The sequence below is a fragment of the Rosa rugosa genome, chromosome 2 (genome assembly GCF_958449725.1).
Source record: "Rosa rugosa chromosome 2, drRosRugo1.1, whole genome shotgun sequence".
Taxonomy (NCBI): domain Eukaryota; kingdom Viridiplantae; phylum Streptophyta; class Magnoliopsida; order Rosales; family Rosaceae; genus Rosa; species Rosa rugosa.
This window is the reverse complement of record NC_084821.1, coordinates 13,471,501-13,490,790: the sequence shown is the minus strand read 5'-3', so window position 1 is coordinate 13,490,790 and position 19,290 is coordinate 13,471,501. Positions and strand designations below refer to the sequence as shown.

Below are 19,290 nucleotides of genomic sequence, written 5' to 3'. Positions count from 1 at the left end.
TCCATTGTATACAAGTTTTCTGGTACTGAAATTCAAACGATAAAAGTCAGCACCTATCTTTAGTTTTCCAAACTCATTACACAACAAACATAGTATGAACACACCAATTTCATGTGCTTTCAACTCAAATTTCAGATTACTTAAAGAGATACTTAAAATATTCAACAAATTTTCAGCATCTTAGTTTCTGGAAATCAGATTGGGGATTTCAACATTTAAAAACCATAGTTTGTGTTCAACGATGATTCAACTACAGTCCAAAGCACTATTTAAAAACCCAGAACACACAAATCGATTTCCTTTCTTCTCTTTTCTTTATTAAACCAGCACAACGAAACCCATTTTAATATCTTCCTCGGTCAAACCATATACCTCGATGAAACCCAGAATAGAGACAAACTCGTTTTCAACTTTTGTGCAAAGTGCGTTTACATATGATACGAATACAATAGAAGATAGAGATTGGAGGACTCAATTTCAGGTGGTGGTCCAGACTCCCGAAATATCCCCCACATCTTCACCATGATAGTGATCCTCTACTGTCGGAGATTCGAGAATCAAGTTCGTGACCTGCTTTGATCAGACTGTCAATGTGAGATTCTCACTTTTCGAATCTTTTTGGAGCTAAAGGTCAAATCTTTAGTTTGGGAGGGTTTGGGTATGTTTTGGATCAAGTTTAGAAGAGGGAAGTATCGAAAATGATGGAAGGGGGAGGGAAATGGAGGTTTTGTTCGATTAGGTTTAACTGTTAGCTAAAAAGTCCATTTTGCCCTTTTTTGGGGTCCACGTGCTTGCCACGTCAGCAGACAAACGGATCCGTTTGAGATTTTGGACGGAAGTATCACGTTGATGTCAAAATAGGTCTTTGGGTATCACATTGATACTTTTGAGAGTTCGGATAACAAATTGGCCTTGGCAGCATAGTTTGGGGACGGTGACTGAATTTTTCTCTAAAATAAATATTGGTGGTGCGTTTCGTTGTGTTGATGGTAGTGGAGGTGTTGGGGTGGTGGTTCGCAATGATGAAGGTGTGGGAATCGCGGCATTAGCTAGACCTTTTCTACATGCTCACTCTGCTTTGAATATGGAGGTTGAGGCATGTCGAGCGGGTTTATTACTTGGTATCCACCAAGGTTGGATGGATGTTGACATTGAAAGCGATTCTTTCCTACTGCTTTCCGCCCTGAGACGAGAAGGTGAGGACCTTTCTGAGGTGTGTCGGGTATTCCAAGATTGTAAAGACTACATGTTGGCCTTTCAATCTATTAGTATTCGGCACGTCTATAGAGAAGCAAATGGTGTCGCCAATCGTTTAGCACATCTTGCTAGCTTACGTATACTTGATGATGTATGGATAGGGGAGACTCCTGCTATTATTCAGGATGTTCTCTACGTGGATATTTGTCACTCTTCTTATGTAGCTCGGGGTTCAGGTTTTATGTCCCCCCCCCGATGCAAAATTATAATATAATAAATGGAACCGGGCGTGGGGCTGAGCCTCCCAGTTAAGCTGGGTTCCAAACCCCTTCCAAAAAAAAAAAAAAAATGTAACTTTTTTGAATGATCAAAAGATAAATTACGAAATAGGTCAACTTTTTCTTACAAATTATCCACATTTACTTAAAAAGCAATGCAAACAATCGAAATTCAGCTCTTTTGAATTGAATTGTTAAACTTCAAACCTAACACACACAGTCAAGGTTAGCTGCATGCTCTTTTAGAATTGAGAAAAAGAGGAGAGTAACCTGGAAGGTCACAAGCCCACAACTGACCTTAGCCTAATCTTACAAAATGGAAGATATTCAACAGCTGTGTGAATAGACTGATTATAGGGAGATTAACATGAGCAGGGAGTGCTATCAACATCAGCAATTTTCAAAGATTGACACAAAATTGGAATAGTACGTATTACTCTGGTGTCCACATCGATCTATGCAACTATTAGAAGGCGGCTTTTGACTACTCGAAGTTCAAGAACTGTTGCTATGAAAATAGCTCTCCAGCTTCGATTTTGGATAAGATTACTTTTGCTGTGAAAATATATATAAGTATACCTCCAGTTCCATTGATCGTATTGATTTTCCTCAAGTGAAAGGAACTCTACAATAATTCAAATTCCTGTGTCCACAACCCATTTCTTCTTCCCAATTGGTTCCACTTCTTATTTGGTAAGTGAATTATATAATATTCACTTCACCTTTTCTATTCCACAGCTTCTTGGTCATCAGTTCCAAAATTTCGTACAGTACGTACTTGGGTTTCTTGAAACTCAAGAATCTGGGCAGGTCTTCTTAGATAGGTTCTTTCCATGGATACCTTTTTCGATACAGTTTCTGGTCCTACGGAAAGATTCAAATTTGGCCATGCCTTAACTTCAGTCACTTCCAATCCAAATCTTGACAACAGGTTTCAAATAAATCAGGAATCCACCGATACACTTTTCCATCCCAGTGATTCAGGTACGTCTTTGAGCCCGAATTCCGAGGAAGAAACTTTTGATATAAATTACTTCAATAATCCGATGCTCAAGTACATAAGCGATATTCTTCTGGATGAAGAACTGGAAGGAAAGAACTGCATGTTGCAGGACAGTTTGTCTCTCCAAGCTGCTGAAAAATCTTTCTACGATGTCCTTAATCCGAAGGATCCTCCTCCACCCAACCAACTCCCTCTGCCTGTGTACCAAAACTTTGAGCACTCGGATGATGATTCCACTCATATGTTGCACCAATCTTCTCTTGTTGAGTCTTTTTCAGATACTCTTTTGGTTTCAGATTCTCATTTAAAGAAGCAAAGTCTTGGGAATTTCGAACAGGCTGGGGAGGCAAACAAGTTACTTACAAATGGGAATTTTGGTTTCATTGATGAGGAGAGGTACCAAACAAATGGACTAAAGGGAAAGAAGAATCATCAAAGAGATGATGAAAATTATCCAGAAGATGGGAGAAGCAGCAAGCAGTCGGTTGTTTCTGCTGATGACTCTGAGCCTCAAGAAATGTTTGATAAGGTGTTACTCTGTCAAGGTGAGCATCATCAGGAGTGGGAGTCTTGTACTCCTCATTGCTCTATGAAAAGGGAGGGAACAGAGCAGTTGCAGCATAGCAGGCAGTCAAAAGGATCTAAAACAAATCGTTCAAAGCGACAAAATAAAGATGAGGAAGGAGTAGATTTGACCACCATGCTAAATCAATGTGCACAAGCAGTGGCAAGCTATGAACAAGGAACGGCGAGTGAACTACTCAAGAAGATAAGGCAGCACTCCTCCCCCCATGGACATGCAACTCAGAGATTAGCTCACTACTTTGCCAATGGCCTAGAGGCGCGCCTTACTGGTGTCGGAACCCCATCATTTTCACCTCTCTTTACTAGGCAGACATCAGCCGCTGAAATCCTACTAGCTTACGAGGTATTTACTAATTCATGCCCTTTCAAGACGATATCACAATTCCTTGCCAACAGAACAATCATGAAGCTAGCAAGAAATGAAACATGGCTTCACATTATTGATTTTGGTATTTCTTATGGTTTCCAATGGCCTTGCCTTATCCAACATCTCTCCAATAGACCTAACGGACCACCTAAGTTGCATATCACAGCAATAGAGTTTCCACAACCTGGTTTTCGACCTACAGAAAGGGTTGAAGAGACAGGACATCGCCTAGCAAGGTATTGTGCAAAGTTCAGTGTGCCGTTTGAGTACAATGTCATTGCTCAAAAATGGGAAACTATCCAATGTGAGGATCTTAAAATTGACAGAAACGAGCTGGTAGTGGTCAATTGTCTGCACCGATTAAGGCACATACATGATGAGACGGTGATGGAGAACTCTCCGAGAGATGCCGTCCTGAAGTTGATCAAGAATATAAACCCCAACCTTTTCATTCATGGGATTGTCAATGGGACACACAATACACCCTTCTTTGCTACACGGTTCAGAGAGGCACTCTTGCACTTCTATGCCTTGTTTGATATACATGAAGCAACCATTCCTCGTGAAGAGAAACGTCGGATGATGTTGGAGAAAGATTTACATGGTAGAGACATAATGAATATCGTAGCATGCGAGGGAGTGGAAAGAGTTGAAAGGCCTGAGACTTACAAGAAGTGGCAGATCAGGAATGTAAGGGCTGGGTTGAAGCAGCTCCCACTGGACCAGGAACTGTTGAAGAAAGCGAAGAAATTGTCGAAGTTAATGGGTTATCATAATGATTTTAGAGTTGATGAAGATGGGCATTGGATGCTGCATGGATGGAAAGGAAAGATCATCACGGCTCTTTCATTTTGGAAACCTGCCTAGGTCCTAGGACCTTAAGTTTCCCAATGTTATGCTAAACTACTGCGTCATGTAGTCCTAGAATTTGTTTTTAAGGATTTTGTGTATATGTCTTATTAGCGATTTTAATATTTAACGTTTCTAGCAAATTGACATGATATGAATCCCATCACATTTGTACAAAGAATAACAAATAGCAACAGGGCTAGGAATGCTGACTCTAAATGAATAGCTACATAAGATTTACAAATCATCGCTAGCATTCTGCATTCCTCATCATAAGACACCATGATAGAATCAAACTTGTTTCGACTAGCATTCTGTGTTCCTCATCTTTAGGCAACTGGTTACAATTAGCTAGTCTCTTTGTTCTTGAATTTTTTTGGTAGTCTTTTAAACAGGAACATAATTGGCTGTGCTGTCTTATTAGTTTATAATGATTTTCATCGTTAATCATTTCTAATATAACGATAACATGAATATTAATCCCATGATCCCATCAGATTCCAACAAAGGTTACCAAATAGCAAAAGGGATGGACCTGACTCTGACTGAAAGCTATATAAGAGATCAACAAACTAGTACTCCTTGACTACTTTAGGTACAAAATATGAGCAACACTGCTTCTTTCCAATATATAAATAAAAACATATTCCTAAGTCCAAGAACACCAATTCTAAAACAACAATAATCCAAAAATACATATTCAAGTAGCTTCTCGATCACTCACCTAAGAGAAAGTTCATCCGTTGGGTCAATAGGTCCGGGTCACTGGGTCAAGACACTGTTCACTGGACATGTGTTTCCATCCGTTATGTTTCTTGACCAGCCAGTTACTGTTAATTGAATTTTTTATTAATTTATTTATTGTAAAATTGAAATATATTCCAATTTTTTTCTATTGTTTGTGTGCTTTTATTTTTTATTTTTTATGTTGTTTGTATGCTTATGATTTTTAATTTCAGGTGTGTGCTTTAATAAAGGAAATTTTCAAATACAACTTTTATTTCATAACATTTATGCTTACATAATTGATAAGTTTGGAATAAGAACAATACAATTATTTATTCCTATGAAAGATAATTTTTGGGTGTGAGAGGTAAAATACATGGTAGTGTTTAAGGAAAACTGAATTGGGAGAGAATTGAGTCGTACTTTCATTGATAATAGGGGCCTCTTTATATAGATGATTACAAATAGAATCAGAGTTGTACAAGGAAGGATAATAGTACAATTAATCGGATATCTATGAATATCTTCGAGAATATCTCTAATTCAAAACCCTATTACAACTAGGTCAAGTAACCTAGAGTTTGGACCAGACACATTTTTCTTTTAAATTATGACTGGTGCAGCTATGTTTAAGTCTTCATTAATAAAACTGCTGAATACAGTGGAGGGACACAAAGCTTAAACCCCAAATTCTAATCAATACTGAGAGAACAACCCGAATAATAATAGGAGCATCCGGTAATCCTATGTATTCAAACATGCACCAACTAGCAAGAGTTGACATATCAAAAAACTGGGCAACTCCATTTGTTTCACAACAGTGACATACTGGAAAGATAATGCTCGTACAAAGCCATTAAACAATCAAACATGATTTCCCACCATACTTCCGACCAAACTAACTCAAGCGACACTTTGTTTTATCCTGTCACTAAGAGGTTGCGTCCATTTGATAATGATTCGCCTCATCTAGGACAGACAATGAACTTTAAGTGCATACACATGCATGTATTCAGCTTAACTCTGTCTACACGCCCGACTCTGTGTACATGAACTTTATAGGGACTTATAGTAATCAAACACCTAACAACTATAAAATAACAGGAGTGAAATTTGCACTCCCCTTTCTAAAACCACACTCCTCTCAATATTTTAATACTTTTAGTTGAATGACTCTTTTTTCTCTTCTGAAAATATCCCTGCTCTGTCACTTTATTTTCCCCTGCTCTCTGATCTCTCTCTCCAACTCGATAGAAAAGAACCCAGCAACAAGGCCAAAATTATGAATACAGATGTTCAAAAGCCTCCAATAGAGCCATCATGGTTGAAGAACTGGAAAAGCCCAAAAGCTTTCTTCTTCCTCCACCCTACTCAAAAAGACTCTGTTGTTGTAATACTGCAACTCATTTGGAAGAATTTCATTGTGGAACAAACTGGGTCTTGATTGGTCTTACAAATTGGTATTTTTGTTGAACATATATTCAATCAATTTCACAATATCGATTCACCTAATTTATCTTGTGTTGCTTTTCTAATGTTGGTCTTTGTTTGTGGCAAACAAGTATGGAAAATTTGGTTGGAGTGTATAATTTTAGGCTTAGGCTGATTACATAACGAAGGGCAAGAAATTACATTAACTTCAAGATCTTGCTAAACCCACTTCTTATTAGTTTCAGGATATGAAAATAAACAAACCAAATCGAATAAAGATCTCATCTTTATCATTTTGGGTATCCGGATGATTCTGTTTTCTGCTATATACAAGATTTAAGTGGCTCTAATGTAAGCTTTAGGTGCCAAACAATGTTGGGTCGGTCCACATTTTCCAGAACCGAAAACTTTCGGCCTAAGAATCTGGGCCCCAACACCGTTTCTTTGATCGGAAACCTGTGCTTCATTTTTTTGTTTTTGGGGTACTAATCTTCACCATTATTGTTGTCACGCCCCTGATTTTTAACACAAATAAAAATCGATATATAATCTCATAATTATACATGCGTGATCGTTCAGTCATCAATACCAAATACCAAGAAACTTTTTCCCTTTCAACTAAATACATATTGATGCCCTGAACCCACTATGTCAATATTGACCCGCTCCGTAGAGTCATATATTACATAAGCTTACGAATTAAATTGTCAACAACAAAATAAAACATAAATACTCCTCAGAGTTTACTACACAATGGAAATCCTTATCAACGGTAAAGTCACAAAAATGGCTTCCTACCGTAAAGCTGCAAAGGTGCTACCTCAGCTTTAGCCACGATTATCCTGACCTGCAGAATTAACCCCTACACCGTTTGAATAGTGCACCGGGTTGTCACACAACAAACCTGGTAAGCTTTTGCAAGCCCGTATGAGTAACTCAAAACAACTCACACAAAATCACGGGATATATAAAACCCACACGTTTCAATCGAGGAAACAACTCACACAAATCATGTTTCAATCAAGAAACAAAATCACACTTTGATCCCTTAAAACAAGAAATAAAGGAGAACAACCCACCCCTAATTTCCTTTCAAATCGAAATAAAAGAAAGCAACTTACACCTTGGTTTCTTTTAAAACGAAACATAGAAAGCAATACACTCCTTGGTTTCTATCAAATATAACATAGAAAACAACTCACACCTTGAATTCTATCAAACGTACCACAGAAAGCAACTCACACCTTGATTTCTATCAATCGTACCATAGAAAGCAACTCACACCTTGATTTCTATCAAATCGTTAATAAGGAAAACAACTTGCACCTTGTCCCCTTAAAAACCGTTAATAAGGAAGCAACTCACACCTTTTTCCCTAAAAACACGTAATCTCATGAGTTAGATATAACCAATTCCGGTTACCCCATGAATCACAATTGTGGCAGACAGACTAGAGCTCTAACTGAATTCGTAACCACTCGTCCGGCCAAAGACGTGATTACCTGATATTCTACCCAAGGTCATAGACCTTCCTTCCTCGAACCTTTCAGTCCCTTGGAATAAAACATTAAAGGAGTCGCACTGGACCCAAAATGTTACACAAATCTCAACGCTTTTCAAAACAATCGAAATCAACATTTCCATAAACATTTGTTTTCCGAAAAGCCATAACACAAAACAATAAAAAGCATCATTCATGCATATTGTTTTCATAAATCAACAAAACCCACAAATACATATATATTTCACGTAAATATATATATACGTAGTCATCCGCTCAGAAATGCCTACTAATACTAACTATAGTTTGCAGTTAAATCAATAACTCTGAAAACGATAAAGGTAATTCCGTTCGTAAATGAACCTTGTGAGATTACTCAACTCGAAGTTCCCGCTGCGTCTTCAATATAGAACAAAGCAGCCAAACCACAAATAACCGTCCAAGAATACTTCGTCAAGTACCCAATCACATATGGTCTCAACTTAGTAACAATTCACAAATGATTTAAGTCTAAAACCCTTGTTTTGAACTAAAATCCCCAAAGTGATGCCAATCAAGGCGAAACCACATCCGAGACCACCCAATGTCTCCGGAATACTTCTACGATCGATATGTCAAAATCACAAGTCGATTGGACGCTCAAATCCTCACGGATCGAATCATCAAACAGTCTGAAACCGTAAAAATCACAATATATTCATACGACCTCCAAAAATTGCATATTATATATCGAAACGCTCGTATCGACGAGTAGAAGATATATAATACCAGAAACTATCCCTTACATGACCGGAAGGCTGCCAAAATGCCGCCACAGTTGGCAGTGTAACAACCCCAACCACCACCAGTCAAAACTCAAAACTAGATTAATCCAACCGTCCAAAATGTCAACAACCTCAAATAGATCAACTTTAATACCTAGGGTTCAAGCCAACTCGGCCTAGATCGCCACCAATCGCCTCCACAAGCCGCTTTGAACTGTTCACCTTGAGTTGATTCGATTCCGACATGAATCGATCCAAACAAACATCACAGGTCGATCAGGGAGGCTCCTACGAACTCAACCAAGAAGACTTGAAGCCTTGTCGTCGCCGGAGCAAGGATTTCCGGTCGGGTCCGAATACCTCGATCTGTGCCGCCGTGGAGGAGAATCGCCATTAGAGGCCACCACAGGGAGGAGCGGAACAAGGAGGCGAACAAGCTAGCCAAGTTTCATGGCCGGAGACCGCCGGAGCTCGCCGGAAAAGTCGGGTCGGATCGACCGGATCCGGGTCGGGTCAGTCGAAAATCAGGAGAGACAACGGAGAGTTTCTGAGTTTCCGGAAATGGAAACTTGCTAAAATGAAAATAATAACCTTCCAAAAACGGAAACCCCTATATATAGTAACTTTCCAAATTTTCAAATGCTCATAACTTTCTCATATGAACTCCGATTTCCGCGTTCCACATATCCACGAACTCGTATCGACGTGCTCTACAAATTTCGTGAAGGAAGATTTTAGAGAATCTTAATCTATCAAAAGTCAACCTTGAAAACCCCCCCCTAAATCCACACTTTTCGAATAATTATGTCCGAAACACTTCCGCTCCGTCCACGAGCCACCAAACCGTCCAATAACCAAAAATTAGATTCCGGAAAATCCTCGGAAAATAAATACGAATTTCCGGGGCATCACAATTGCCACCACTTATGAACCTGAAGACCCTTTGTTTCACCCATCAATCAAGATCAGCAGTTTCCTCATGTCCAAATCCAATGCCACTTTCATATCTGATGGCACTAAGGCCAAGATTGGCGAGAATTTTCTTGCTCGCAATCAAACTAAGTTTGAAAGCTTCATCAATGCAACTGATGTTGATGACTTGAAGTCAGCTGTGACCGTGGTGGTGGAAGAGGCTGAAGTGGTGGTCGACGACTCTATTGTGAGGGTCCCATTGATTGCAGGGACACGGAAGTGTTGCATTTGATGATGACAACTATTATAGAAAAGTTTGAGGATATACATTTTTACAAATTTGGAAAAGCGGTGCAGGGTTCGAATGATACCACTTGTTTTCTGGTTTGTTCCTCTTCGATCTTTGAGTTTCATTCACAGTCAAAACAACACGAAATCCATTTTAATTATAGGCAAATCGAGATTGTGAGAGCAAAGGAGAGAAGATGTTTGGTTGTTTAATCACCAGACAAATAAAGATTGAGTGAGATTGACAATTACAGGAAAATGATCTAATTAATATAATTCCCAGATCAGTTAACAAAACCAAATGAGAGAGATAATTATGTGATCAGACAAATGGGAAGATGATGAGAAGAAAGAGAGGTTCTACCGCGAGAGAGAGAGAGAGAGGAAAAAGATGGAAGGAGTCAAAAAGTTATGATTGTAAGGGTAGTGTCAGAAAGAAATAAAAGGAGAACAAAAGAAATTATTAAAAAAAGAAGAGAGAGTGCAGAATGTAATTTGGAGAATGTAAAGTGGGGAGTGCATATTTGCGTTACAGCTAGTGACTGGGTTCGAGTCTAATATCTCGTACTTATGCATATTTGAGTGTGCGGTTTATGTGCCAATTGCACCGCCATAGCGCATCAACATGAGTCATTGCAACGAATGCATATATATTTGTGTTGGACATAAGTCTCCAACCATAAAGTCTGCCATGTAAAACCCTTGACAGACGATCTCTTTTTCGCTAGATTTGCGAATTGTCACTTTGATGAGACAGTCTTCCCGTCGTTAGGGGGAGATTAGAACGTCTATGTTCCACAGGAACGACAGGAATTGTCGTGGTCTGTCCCCACTATGTCTCATCTTGATCCCCTAAAAAGTGACGAGATCACATATACCTGCTGCAAACATGCCTGCAAGGATAGATGTCCACTCAAGAGGACATGGCGCCACCCAGAAGAGATGGGCACGGCACCACCACCATAGATGGTGGTATAGTGACGCCACAATGTGGCATAGTGGCATCATAGGCCATGAGTTCCGCTAAAGAGCGTAGGAGACCCATAGGTTTGATGGATTCTCGCCCTAGGAAGAGAGCGAGTTTGGCACAACTCGATCCATTGATCATTGATACTCAAAATCCGTCTCATGAGAATATTCTGGATTGTGGTTATGTCCAAGAGACATTGTTGGGGGACGCCTCAATGTTAGAACCAACTCCTGAGAATATAGAGATCTCTACAAACTACACTAGTGTACATGAGGACGTGGAATTATTGAGACCAATGACATCGAACCTTACTTCGTTGAAAGGAATGCCAACGTAGAGCAGATTGGCCTAAATGGAAAGATGTGATCCAGGTTGAATTTGATTCACTAACGAAAAGGAAGGTTTTCGGGCTTGAGATGCCAACACCTCCTAACATAAAACCTGTTGACATTAATAGGTCTTCGTTAGATAGCGTGATGAGAAAAAAAGATGATAATCTCACCTTATGGTGCAAGGTTTCTCACAAAACGCCCTGGAATCGACTACGATAAGACATATTCTTTCGTAATGGATGTCATTGCACTCCACTACCTTGTCAATTTGGTAGTTTCTGAATAACTGAACATGCAGCTTACGAATGTGGTCACTACGTATCTCTATGGGGATCTAGATACGGAATATAATGAAGGTTCTTGTGAACTTCATTTTCCCAAGTCAAGTGGCTCTAGACCACGGAGCACATTTGCAACGAGGTTGAAACGCTCACTAAAGTGACTACTTGATTGGAAAGGGATGTGTAGCAGACTTATTCACTAAGTCGTTACCTAAATCCACCTTCGAGAAACATGTGAAGAGCATCGGATTGAAAAAGTTATCCGAACTCCCATGATTGTAGAAATCAGGGGGAGATATCGACATCAGGGGGAGCTATGATGTCTACATGTTCAATCTCAAAGAGTGAAGGACGTGTTGTGCTCTTTTTGTCCTTCGACCAGGATTATTTTTGTCCCACAGGGTTTTTGTTACCTGGCAAGGTTTTTAACGAGACAACGGATGAAGCGTCACCACCAAGTTTGAGCGGCACAAGGGGGAGTGTTGAAGGAAAATCAACTTAGTGTGCCTTATCAAACTAGGAGTAGTAATATGAGAGAAGGTTCTAGATTTCCTAATCCTAGTCGGATTAGTATACAGGGTTTTTTGTTACCTGGCAAGGTTTTTAACGAGACAACGGATGAAGCGTCACCACTAAGTTTGAGCGGCACAAGGGGGAGTGTTGAAGGAAAATCAACTTAGTGTGCCTTATCAAACTAGGAGTAGTAATAGGAGAGAAGGTTCTAGATTTCCTAATCCTAGTCGGATTAGTATTCCTTGTAACATTAGAATATGTACTTTGTAATCCCTATATATAGGACTCCTATTCTCAATAATAATACACAATTCTCTCATTAATTTCTCTCAATTCTATTATCCTTAAACAGATCCAATATTATTGTTCTCTATCTACGTAGAGAAAGACATCAAATGGGAAAACTTCACCATGTCCACTCTTTCAGCCGGGAAAACACGCTCTATGTTTAGTTTCCTCCCTTTGGATGAAGAACCATATGTGCTAGGGACGCGTACAATGTCTTGGTCTTGTGCTGTGCATACCACTTTAGATATGATCCTATTAATCGTTGCTGTTATTACTACATCTGCAATCCATACACGAAACAGTGGGTTGTTCTTCCTCCCACCCCAGATCCCCAACACTACAGTCACGAAACGATATGTGTTGGATTGATCTGCGACCACCCATACTTTTACTGCAAGAAATTAGAAGAGAGTAAATCCAGTTTCCTACCTCCAGCTTAATACTGAGTATAGGTGCAAAGTTGTGCGAATTCTGGAATATGAAGATGACTCCTTGGAATTTAAGGTGCAAATATTCTCTTCTGAGATTTGAGAATGGAAAGATTAGTTGTATCATCCAGACCAGGTATTGAATATTATGCTATCACTACAGAGAGCGTTTCTTACAATGGAACAGTGTACTGGTTGGGTTACCAGGGCATTCTTTTCGGGTTGGAACTGTTCAACAACAATAGCACAACAACTAGTATTAGTAATGACACTATTGGTTATACGTGCCGTTACATTGAATTTGACAAGCCTGCAGAGAACATTGAAATGGTTGAATGCCTAGGTGTGCGCCAAGGGTCTCTGCGGATGTGCAATATCGAGGGTAACTGCAATTGTCGACCCAGTGCTTTGTTTCTCTACGGATATCCCACTCTGTATGTTTGGGAGTTGAAAGAAGTAGAAAAGCAGGTTGAAGGTAACAAGCTAATGAAATGGTGTTTGATGAAAAGGGTTTCCTTGGACCAAATATTGGTTCCAGAGGATCCATTGTTTGCTGAATGGGCAAAGACAAACTGCTGGATGTGGCTTCGGGTGTTGTCTTTCGACCCAAACTATGAGGATATCTTGTATCTACGTATGACCAATGACATTGTCATGTGCAACACTCATACAAGAACCTCTTCAAAGATTGCAATAGAGAGGCCACAAAGAGATATGTCTGACATATCTGAGCCTCATATGCACGTCTTCCCATTTGTAAATCCACAGTGGCCAACAGGTACCAGTTCCTAGACAAAAGTAGTCATGCTGAATTGTTGATCAGGTTGCATTGTGTTTTATTTTTCTTGTGTGTGTGTTGAAGGGTTTGGGACACATAGGTGGACGAACTCCTACATCCATGCCTGGGTATGTTTTTAGCTATTTTCTCCCCTTTTGCTAATCTCTATTTGTTCTTTAGAAAATTTTCTTCTCCTTTTACAAATTTTCTTCTTTAAGAACTTAAATCTATAGTTCACTCTTATTTCCTCTACTACATCCTTTTGATTATGGTGAACTTTTTCAGTATCCCTACGAGTAATCTCAGTTTTCCTGTGATTAAGCACAAAGTGGAATCTCAATACCACAACAAGCATTATTTCTAAATCTCATCACTAGTACATAACTACATATCATGTCCTCAATTCTATTTACTTACAATTATTGCAATCTCCGTTTACATGATGCTCAGGCAAAACGTGGATAGGTACATATCATGTTATCAATTAGAGCTAAAATCATTTTACCACCCTGAACTTTACACCTAAAATTATTTGTGTTTCCAAACTTCTAATTTGATCACTATGCTCTCAAACTCTCCAATATGATCAACCAAAGCCATTAGTAAACTAATTCATCAATTTCTTCATAAATTAGTGATGATGAGAGTCCACTTAGGGTTAGTTTTTAGCTTTGGAAATGTAAATAGTGTGTTTTTTGCATGATTGAAGGCCAAAATCTAGTTTGAGTGGGTAACACTATATGAAGAAATTGATGGATTAGTTAAGGATTGGCTATAATCAATCACATTGGAGAGTACAAGGACACAAGCGATCATATTAGAAGTTTAGCTAGCGACACAAATGATTTTAGGTATAAAGTTCAGGGTGGTAAAATGATTTTAGCTCTATCAATTATATATACTTACAATTATTGCAATCGTGTTTGACATGAACGCTAAGCGCCATAAGACAATTATTGCAACCTCCTGATGACCACGATCAACATGAAAGCACCAGGGCAGAAACAGTAGTCTCGGTTCTTATATTTACTAGGGAGCAGCTCAACATCTTGAAAGCTATTTCAACCACGACTAAGGATGAAGACAATGATATGAGTACTTTGCTAATCAATTATACCTCATTTGAAGTGTTTTCAGGTCATGTATGGAGATGTGCCTGTAAGGCACGTGAACTTGCTAATGATCAAGAAACCAACTTATACTTTGCTGTAACGGAAGGACCAGATTGCAACCCCCCCACTCCCACCTGGTTACTTTGGTAATGTGATTTTCAGAGCCGTAGCAACAGCCTTAGGAGGGGATCTCAATCATCTCATATCAAAACCATTATTGTATGCCGCAAGTTGCATTCACAATGTTGTGGTGCATATCAGCATATGGACGATGATTATATTCGATCGACACTCGACTATCTTGAACTTCAGCACCGTCATCAGGATCTGTCAAGCCTTTCTCATGGGACTCATGTTAGGTGCCCCAATCTTGGGGTAACTAGCTGGTTTACGCTTTCCCTCTATCTTGGGTGGGGGCGACCAAGCTTCATGGGACGTGCTGGAATTCTTGTACACTCCACTGGCTGTATTTTATGACTAATTTCAATTAAAAAGGGATTTCTTGCTTCTTATGAACAAATAGATTTGAAGGTTAAATTCATTTTATCTTCTTGAATTTTACCCTTAATTTTTTTTTTTTTTTAAATGGGTTAGTGCAACTGTCTTCAAACCTTGATTAATGAAATTGCAGAATACAAGGGGGGACGTAAAGCCTGAACCCCATATTACAATAAGTATAAAGAGAACATCCTAAAATAATACAAAGACTCTCCACAAAATCTATGTATTCTAACAAAGAGTGCACGAATGACTACTCTATTTGCTTTGACATAGAGGTGACATACTCTTAATTTATTTATGCACTAGAATTTCTAATTTGTTCACATATATGTTAATTTCTCCATGAGTTGTTGACGGGGTGAGTCTAGTCATGTTAATTTTTAACCTTGATCATGTAAAATGTGGTATTTCTTAACCCAATGTCAAACTAGTTTGAATAGGCTCATTAAGTAACCAATTCATGAAAAATTGATGGGTGAAATAATGATTACTTGATTAGTTATAATTGATCAAATCGACGAGTACAATGGCACATATGATCAAACTAGAAACTTAAAGATAAATGATTTTATGTCTACAGTTTATAAAGTTAAAATGATTTTAGGTCTAGATAAAAATAAAAAGAAAAAAAGCAACACCCGCTTATTACGTAATCAAGCTTGTAGAAACCGCCTCAAAATGCCTTTTAATTTTAATTTTTTTTTTGGTTACACAAAATGCCTTTTAATTTGATATTAACGTAGTTTTTTTGAAAAGGGATTTGGAACCCAGTCAAGCTGGGAGGCTCATCCTCACGCCCATATTATTATTTATTTCAATACGTCGCATAGGGGGGGGGGACGTAATACCTGAACCCCTAGCGCTCATATTACAAGAATCCTGATAGAGAACATCCTATAAGAAACTAGGTGCCTCCTCTAAAGATAGATCAATAACATGACCTAGACTAGCAAAATGGGCCGATCTATCCGCCACACTATTTGTTTCTCTATAGATATGCCGAATTACAGAAATATCAAATTTACGTAAATAATCCTTGCAATCGTCTGTAATACGACTTACCTCAGAAAAATCTACCTCTTGATGGTTTAAGGCAGCAACCAAGACGGAGGAATCACTCTCTAATTCGATCTCCTTCCACCCTTGATGAATAGCCAACAATAAACCCGCTCTACATGCCTCTGCCTCACAATGAAGGACGGAGTTAACATGGGGTAGAAAGCTGGACCAGGCTCCTCTGAAAGCTCCAAACTCATCACGCACTATAACCCCAATTCCCCCACACTGAGACTCACTCCTGAAGCCCCATCCACATTTATTTTAAGCCTTCCACGTGGTGGGGACACCCACTTAATTGCCCCTCTCCTCCTGCGAGTTCGTTCTTTTCCATAATGTTTCAGAGCTCACATGGGTTTTCTCTGTATTGAATTCCCAAAAGGGATACACCAATAATTCTTATCATTAATTCAGATATAGTACCTCGTATGGATGACTCTGATGAAAGACTCGGTGGTGGAATTAATGAGACACCAGCTAAAGTGCTAAACGATGAAAATATCTGTATACTCGCTGTTTGTGTAAAACTGTAAACTGTGACCACTTAAGCATTGAGCATTATTAGGCATGCAACCCAATGTTCATTGAGCGTACAATACAGAGAGCTAGTTCGTTCGCTCGAAAAAAAAAAAAAAAAACAGAGAGCTAGTTCGTCGGGCTGCGGTGCATTTCCTGGACTGAGAGTTGCGCATTCTCCCAACTACTATAACCTGTCCGTTCTTTTCTCAACTTTTTTCTCAAATTTTTCTTCATTTCCTAATTTCTATACAATCACGTTTTACTTGAAGCCTCAGGCAAAACGTGAACCAGTCCATATCATGTAATCAATTATATATACGCATAATTATTGCTATCTTGTTTGACATGCCATAAGACATATCATATCATCACCAGTAGATCCCATTATATCCACCATTAGCGCTCAGCGCCATTTGACATATCATATCATCACCAGTAGATCCCATTATATCCACTGATTTGCCATCACCTAACCAATCCAACACCAATCACTTGTACAGCAATGACGCCCCACATTGCTAAAGTGCTCTTTCAAGCAGTCATCGTCTTTTCAGTCATCTTTTAATGGTTTTGCGTAGGGTTACAACTTACAAACATTCCAGCCTTCTGCCTCAAAATATCACAATAATTTCACCCCTTGTTCATTGAATGCATGAGACAATATTCCTAAAACAAGAAGGTAGCAGGAGCTTGGCTATATAATAAAGCAAGAATAAATTTCAAGGAATTGAAGATGGCAGTCAACGACGTTAGCATGCGAGAGACAACATTGGTGAGGCCAGCAGCGGAGACTCCTGGGCTGTCACTTTGGATCTCAAACTTAGACATGGTGAAGACCAACACTCACACTCTTGTTTATTTCTACAAGCCAAAAAACATAGCTGGTGCAGGCGAGGACAACAATTTCTTTGACATGCACGTGCTGAAGGACGCGCTCAGCAAGGCCCTCGTGCCCTTTTACCCTTTCGCCGGCCGCCTACGGCCGAAAAAGGACGAAGGAGAGAATGGCCGTATCGAAATCGATTGCAATGCAGAGGGAGCCTTGTTTGCTGTGGCCGATAGCAGCTCTTGCATTAGTGATTTTGGTGATTTTGCACCCACTCCCGAATTCGGGAGAGGGCTCATCCCCATAGTTGATTATTCAGCTGGGATATCTTCTTTTCCCTTGTTGCTGGTTCAGATCACATCCTTGAAATGTGGTGGAGTGGCACTTGGTCTTCGCGTGGACCCTCGTGTATCAGATGGATTATCTACTTTCCACTTCATAAATACGTGGTCTGATACGGCTTGTGGTCTCGAGGTTGCAATTCGGCCAAGCATGGACAGGACGATACTTCGTGCCCGAGACCCACCTCAGCCTTTACCCGACCACATTCACCACATTGCATACCCTCCTCGGAATAAGCATGAGAGCACTTCAGAAACAACGGTTACAAAATTTAGATTTACAAGGGAGCAGCTCAATGTCTTGAAAGCTATGTCAACCATGACTATAGCGGATGGCGATGATATGAACACTATACCTGTCAAGTTGACCTCATTTGAGGTGTTTGCAGGTCATGTATGGAGATGTGCCTGCAAGGCACGTGAACTAGCTAATGATCAAGAAACTATATTATACCTTTCTGTAAATGGAAGGTCCAGATTACAACCCCCTCTGCCACCTGGTTACTTCGGCAATGTGGTTTTCAGAGCCACAGCAACAGCCTTAGCAGGGGATCTCATATCGAAACCAATATGGTATGCTGCACGCTGTATTCACAATGCTTTGGTGCGTATGGACGATGATTATCTTCGATCAGCAATCGACTACCTGGAACTTCAGCAGCGTCATCAGGAACTGTCAAGCCTTGCTCATGGGACTCATTATAGGTGTCCTAATTTTGAGATAAATAGCTGGTGTAAATTGCCCATCTATGATGCTGATTTTGGGTGGGGTAGACCAATTTCCGTTGGGCGTTCTGAAATTCCAAGTGAAGGGAAGGGCTACATGGTACCTAGTGCAACTGATGATGGGAGTTTGTCACTGTCCATTAGTCTGCAATCTCAGCATATGATATCATTTTCCAAGAACGTCTTACTTAATCACCTCGGATGTAAATCCAACGGTGAAAATATTTAAGTTGAATTGTTTTATTGTCCTCTGTTAAATTTACATCCAACGACGATTGAGCATGGTTTTCATGGTCAATTATTGACCAGATGAACACCACTGAATATTTTATACTGTGAGAATAATGAGTTGCGAAAGAAGATGATTGTTTGGTAATAGGAGCAGGTAAAAGAGTTGGCTGTTATTTTAAAAGTGCTAGTGTAAGAGTCAAGTAAAAGTATTCATATTGCTTGATAAGTTGATATGGGACGCGTGAGGCCTGCTCACTTAAATGATAGTTTTAAAGGGACTAAGAGAAAAGCGAATCCGACTGTTTAAAATAAATGCATAGTTTTAAATTATTATAAATTTCAGCTTTTAAATTGAACAATGAATACATGTGATTAAAATGCATTTATCCCTCGGTCCCTTAAAACTATCTCTTCGATGAACAAGACTATGAAACGCCTCCTGCCTGACACAGTTTGACACGCGGTGATACCTGATTGGCACCAAAAA

The 19,290-nt window shown here is 39.5% G+C and overlaps 2 protein-coding genes across 2 annotated transcripts; both read left to right on the top strand.

The window, feature by feature from the left end:
• The first annotated feature begins 1,986 nt into the window (after positions 1-1,986).
• Positions 1,987-4,376, top strand: LOC133732414 (scarecrow-like protein 30). Its single transcript, XM_062159956.1, has one exon. It carries the CDS (start codon positions 2,309-2,311, stop codon positions 4,295-4,297), a length of 1,989 nt encoding a protein of 662 aa, XP_062015940.1. The 5' UTR covers positions 1,987-2,308; the 3' UTR covers positions 4,298-4,376.
• A 12,849-nt stretch (positions 4,377-17,225) lies between these two features.
• On the top strand, positions 17,226-18,882 carry LOC133732236 (shikimate O-hydroxycinnamoyltransferase-like). The gene has a single exon (XM_062159737.1). The coding sequence runs from the start codon at positions 17,413-17,415 to the stop codon at positions 18,799-18,801; it is 1,389 nt and encodes a 462-aa protein (XP_062015721.1). The 5' UTR covers positions 17,226-17,412; the 3' UTR covers positions 18,802-18,882.
• The last annotated feature ends 408 nt before the right edge of the window (positions 18,883-19,290 follow it).